Source organism: Microtus ochrogaster, chromosome 24 (assembly GCF_000317375.1).
Source record: "Microtus ochrogaster isolate Prairie Vole_2 chromosome 24, MicOch1.0, whole genome shotgun sequence".
NCBI lineage: Eukaryota > Metazoa > Chordata > Mammalia > Rodentia > Cricetidae > Microtus > Microtus ochrogaster.
The window spans coordinates 34239606-34245189 of record NC_022024.1 but is presented as its reverse complement, the minus strand read 5'-3'; the positions used below and the strand labels follow the sequence as shown (position 1 = coordinate 34245189).

Sequence of the window (5584 nt, the reverse complement as noted above, 5' to 3'; positions counted from 1 at the left end):
GGTGGTGGCGGCTGTTGGGTGCGGGCGGCGGGGGATGCGCTCAGCTGGGCCGCCCGGGCACCTGCGAGCCGAGCAACGAGCGGCCTGGCGCTCCCCCGGCCCGCTCCGCGCCTACAGCATGCAGCCATCTGGCGGCTGGCGCGCCCCGGACTTGCCCCGAAGGTGGGATGGGAACCTTGGAGGTTTGCACGGTGGTTTCAGTCACTCGTGCTTGGTGGGGGGTGGGGGCGCGGGAGGGTCTGCGAGAACAAAGAATTACCGAGCACCCACAGATCGTTTTTCTGGCTCAAAGTGCTACAACAGGGCTGTTTGGTTTAGGCAAGGTTAGGTAGCAGGCGACCTTTAAAAAAAAATGGCATCCCGCTAATCTTGAGGACCCTAGTTTTGTGAATCGTGCCACAAATCACCGGGGTGGCTTCACCTCTCAGTTCGGAAACTAGATCGGCAGCCGAAAGTGATGGCTCAACTCGCCAGTAGTGGTGGCATTAATAAACAGGAGATTTACGGATGAAGTGTTGAGAGTTTTATCAGGATTCCTTTAAAAGGCAAATTCCTCCTCCAGCACTGCTCTTGTAGCTTTATTTAAGGATTCTATCGATGCGAAACTGTGGTTGTCGATGCCAAAGAATGGAGGTTGGAAGAAGGGAAGACTGCTTTTCTTGGATGCAGATTTGCATTTCTCAAACATTAAAGCAGATGTATGTATTCTCTTGAGCTATTGCAGATTATAACCTGCCCCTAGGAAAATGTTTTCCATGCCCAGTGACTGCGTGATTTTATTCTTAATGGACGCAACCTAAATATATACTTAGCCAACTATTTGGGTTACTTGTGTGGTAACCCACACCCTTTCTAAGCAGTATTCATACACATACCCAGCTCCTGTGTTTACGTGTTCAAACACTAAAGCTACAAGAGCAGTTTTGGATCTAGAAAAGGGACATAATTTGGAAGGATGATACAAATTACTTTTAAGAGTCTAATATGTTAGGCAGTCGTGGCTGTCTGGGCCTTTAATGCCATTTTCAGAATTCAACTCAACAGCCCGTTTCTTCCCCTATTTACTACATCCCATGCTTCAGTGGAAACCAGTAGTCTTCCTTTAACATTAACATTGGAAGGAGTTTTGCAAACCCCCATTTAATTGTTTGAAAAAAGGGGGGGGGGAGGGACAGTAAATAGGAAGGGTGCCAGTTCTGTCATTGGTTCTGATCTACTCAGTTATTTTTGCCTTACAGTGAGACCGAAGCGCTGTCTTGATGCCATTTTAGTTCACAATGATGGTGCTCCAAAACTACAAAATAAAAACTGTGGAGTTTTTGCTTTGGTGGGCCCTTTGGGTGGTGTGTGTCTTTACTTGTAAGATAAATGCATTACAGTTTGACATAAATTTTTTTCTTCCTTTTGAGTTAAAAAGAATTTATATGTCCCTGGAACATTTAAGGAAGCCATCCTCAAAAATTGAAGTTAACAGATGGGGTATTTCTGTCTTGGTGTTAATACATATAGTTTGGCCCCTTATTTGGAGTATTATGATGAATATTGTAAGATTCAGATCAGGCAGTGGTAGCACACGCCTTTAATCCCAGCACCGGGGAGGTAGAGGCAGGCAGATCTCTGTGAGTTCGAGACCAGCCTGGGCTACAGAGTAAGTTCCAGGACAGGCTCCATAGCTACTGGGAAACCCTGTCTTGGAAACTAAGGGTTATGTTAGAAACATAACCTCCCTGTAGACCCTCCATTGAGGAAGTCTAGGAGGTAAGATGATCGGTCTCTAATTTTAAGAAAGCCTGTAGACTGTGCACTTTACTATTAAGAGATGTTTGTCTTTTAGGTTAAAATTGGGCAAGGATCCACCACCTTTTGACGGGTATTTGAGAGCACCTCCAATACACAGTTGTGACGGTGTTTCATGACAGTAAGTATCTGGCCATTTTGGTTAATTGTGTATGAAATAAAAGGGGAGGGCTGAGTAACGAACCTTAGAAGTCTGGACAGTGCCTGTGCTCATCCCTTTGCCTCTGGTCAGCTACCGGCAGATGCTCCCTGGTTCCTACAGCCCCTTAGCACTGGCTTCTGGGCTGTCTGTTCAGCTGGCGGGGTTATGTGCCGGATGGAAAGGGCTGAAGAAGGGGGATGCGGTTTATCTGGGAATGTCAGGAGGGGTCCTCCCTGGCCCGACATAGCCTGACAGATGGGTGTCACTGGTACGGCACAGTCTTGGAGATGGAGGCAGGTACTTGTCCCGGATTGGGGTTTCACAGGCTAGTGCTGTGGCGGCCCCCACCTGGCCATCTGCGTCTTCGGGTCTGACTCTGCTACAGGATCCGTGACCTCAGGCAGGGTAGTTCCTGTGAGTCACAGTTGCTTCACTCTCAAAGGGAGACCTGCATTTGGTGGTCCCTCGGGCATAGGCTAGTGCTAAGAGTTTTCTCAGGGTAGAAGGGGAGGTTTGGATTCGATGCCAGAGACCTTGTGGAAGCAGTTTTGGGAAGTTCGCCTTGATCGTGTGCTAGGCTGGGCTGGGTGGTGATCCAGTCGGAGAGAAAGGTGGGAACGGAGCTGCTGCTGATCAGTTAACCTAGACCAGGAGACTGGTGCTCTTTAGAGTCGCCAGATAGGGAGATGACTTAAATTCCGGTGTCCTAGTGTTCACTGATGGTTGCTTACATGGCAGGCAAAACTGTGATTGTAACTTTGGTATTTATGAGAGTGGAGCTACTATTTAATGAGTTGGTTAGAATTGTAGAGAAGAAAGAGCCAACAGTAACCTTGGATGCAGCTAACAGTTAGGGGACAGAGTAAGAGAGTCACTCTGGGAGTCTGGGGGGGGGGGAATCGGGCAGTGGGAGATCTGGAAAGGCGGCTTTCCGAGGGGTTCCGTTGGCACCTTGGCGTTTAAGAGCCTGGGAGTGAAAAGCTTCGTAAGGACCACGTGACTCCATGAGAGCGAAAGCCAGACGGAGTGGGAGGGTGTGCCACAGCCTTGAGGGCACTGCCGTGTGTAACGGGGCGCACGTGTGTAGGGAGAGAGGAAGGCAGGCAGGGCTGCAAACAGGAGATGAGGAATCCCAATAGTGTTTCTGACCCTGCAGAAAAGACAGCCACAAGAGGTTAGGTCTGTATGAGACAAAGAGAAGAGCCAAGCTGTTTGAAAAGGCGCAATTACAAGCGGCTGAGGCTGGTGTGCTCGTGGGAAGCACCATGCCTCTGCTTGGGCCTTTTGTGCAGTAACCTGTCCCAGCAACCCCCGCTCTTTCCATAGAGGATGGACGCGACCCCTGACCAACACTTGTAGTTAGTGGGAGCTGCCTCCACCTCAGACAAGCCCAAGGGGCACACTGGTCCCGAACTCCAGAGCACATCTTGAACCACTGTTTTGGAGCAGCTTCAGTGCTTTCGTTATATACTCAGTTGCTGGAGAATGAAGAGAGAGGTACATGGAAAGTCAGGCCTATTAACTATAGGAAAGTGACCAGGACCATGTCTGTAAAAAACATGGGGGCTCTAGGTGTGAGCCCCACTTACTCCATCAGCTCGGCCAGGTCCACACCCTCATCTCCCTCTTTTTAAAAATTGAATTTGGTTAGTGTGTGTGTGTTGGTGATAGCGTGAATATGCACGCCACGGCCAGGCCAGATGTGGAGGTCAAGGTCACTGTGACTGCGGTCTGAGGGATCCAGCTCTGGTAGTTAGGCTTGGAGCCTGTGTGCCTGCTGAGCATCTCGCAGGCCCGTGGCTAAGCGTCTTAAACAGCTGCATAGGGCCTTGAAATCTCTGAAATAGTTAGCAGTGCTCAATAAACACACGTGTTAAAGAAGACACTGTTTACCAGTGCTTACTGTATTAGCAAGTGATTAGTCTGGTTTGAATAGTGCTACTTTAAAAAAAATCAGAATAAAAATAATAAAAATGCATTATCGCGTCATTTTAAAGAACAGCATCATCAATTCAGCTGGGTAGCGTAGTCGTTGGACCTAATATAATGAGAAGATCTCTGAATTTCAGTTCCCCAGGCCTAGAAGGTTTCCATTCCCGGCCAACTAGGCCCCTTGTTGCCTTATCCTTGCGTCCCTGGCCTTTCCGTCCCTTTCCTGCCCTCTGCATCTACAGCCACAGGTCTCCTGGTGCGGATTCCAGCATTGCTCTCCCTTGAGCTCTCTGCAGCCAGGCAGAAGTGCTGTGTGGTCACTCTGTCCTGTGCACGTGCAGGGCTCACCTCACTTCCCACTGTATCCACAGTGTTGCAGACCCTTCTGTCTTCTGGCTCTAGTGTGTGTGTGTGTGTGTGTGTGTGTGTGTGTGTGTGTGTGTGTTTCTCTATTTCTTTCTGAAACATCATTGCACGCCCTCCCCCTACTCCCTTTGGGCCTGATTTCTATTCTTTTAGTCTCAGTTTAAATGCCATATCCTTTTGTTGTTGTTTGGTTTTTCAAGAGTTTCTTTATGTTTCCCGTGTGTCCTGGAACTCACTCTGGCCTCAAACTCAGAGATCCGCCTGCCTCTGCCTCCTGAGTGCTGGGATTAAAGGTGTGCGCCACCACTGCCAGCTAAATGCCATCTCCTAATGGAGCTTTCTTTTCTTGGCCCCTTCAGACTAGTGAAGCCCTTTTGAAATAAGGTCACTAGCAAAAGCTCTTTGTTTTTCTCATCACTGACAGGATTAGCAGTTGGCTGATTGGATGTCATTATTTATGTAAATACATAACACAGAACACTGCCATTCTACTGTGCTCAGTATTTACAGAAAGGTCTGAGCCATACAGAAGCCCCGTGAGGGTACATCCACTTCATCCACCTGTTGAAGGTCTCGTGGCCAGTGAGGAGCAGGAAATTCAGACTGGGAGCCCGTGGACTGCTCCCTACTCCCTCACCCTGTCCCCAGATTACATAACACTTGTTTTCTCTGCAGGCTGAGGACAGAGCCCTTATCTGTTATTTACTGTTAGATGGCCACACAGTGTGGACTAGTAAACACTAAGTACTCACTCAGTGAAATGTTTGTTGGCCGACTTTCATCTATTCTCTTTCATAAAAATTCCATAGGAAAACAACCCTTTAGCCTTTCTAACAGGCTTTCCCCACTTCCTTACTTGCAGCAGGGCAGCTGGCAGCAGAGCTGAGGCTGCTGCTGCTGCTGCTGGTGGTGGATCAGAGTGAACATTACAGGTCCCAGAACAGGAGAAATGAAGGGTTTCCAGCAGGGAGGGGAGTGCTGGCATTAGGTCTGGGTGGGGTTTAATGGTAGATAGGTAGAGGTGAGAAACAGAAGGAGGGAAGTGACAGGAAGGCAAGCCAGTGCTGCAGGAACTGCATGCCAGGCACTGTTTTCGCAGCCCTGTCATGCTAATTCTGATGGCATGGAAGAGAGGAGTGCAGGCGGGCCACAGGACAGCACAATGGCAGGCGTCCGCCCTTTCGCTCTGGTATCTTTGGTTGTATTTATAAATTAATTCATCTCTAGTCCACGTAGCTCTTAGAACAGTCTCTTGCCCAGGGGCGTTAAGGCGAGTATCCTGTGAACATTCACTTAGCCGACCTCACTAGTCAAGATTTAGTTCCAATTGTGGGTTCTGAATCAAAT

The 5584-nt window shown here is 48.8% G+C and overlaps 1 protein-coding gene across 3 annotated transcripts in view; it reads left to right on the top strand.

Annotated features, from left to right (window-relative positions):
• Nfyb (nuclear transcription factor Y subunit beta) overlaps positions 1-5584 on the top strand; it is a 17041-nt gene that overhangs the window by 776 nt on the left and 10681 nt on the right. For 2 of the 3 annotated variants that reach the window (XM_005358229.3, XM_005358228.2), the window contains exon 2: positions 1835-1918. In XM_005358229.3, coding sequence (XP_005358286.1) covers positions 1913-1918 — 6 coding nt within the window. In that variant the 5' untranslated portion in view covers positions 1835-1912. Of the gene's footprint in view, positions 1-24; positions 163-1834; positions 1919-5584 lie in introns of those variants that run through there. The other variant, XM_013350400.2, reaches the window with a different exon arrangement.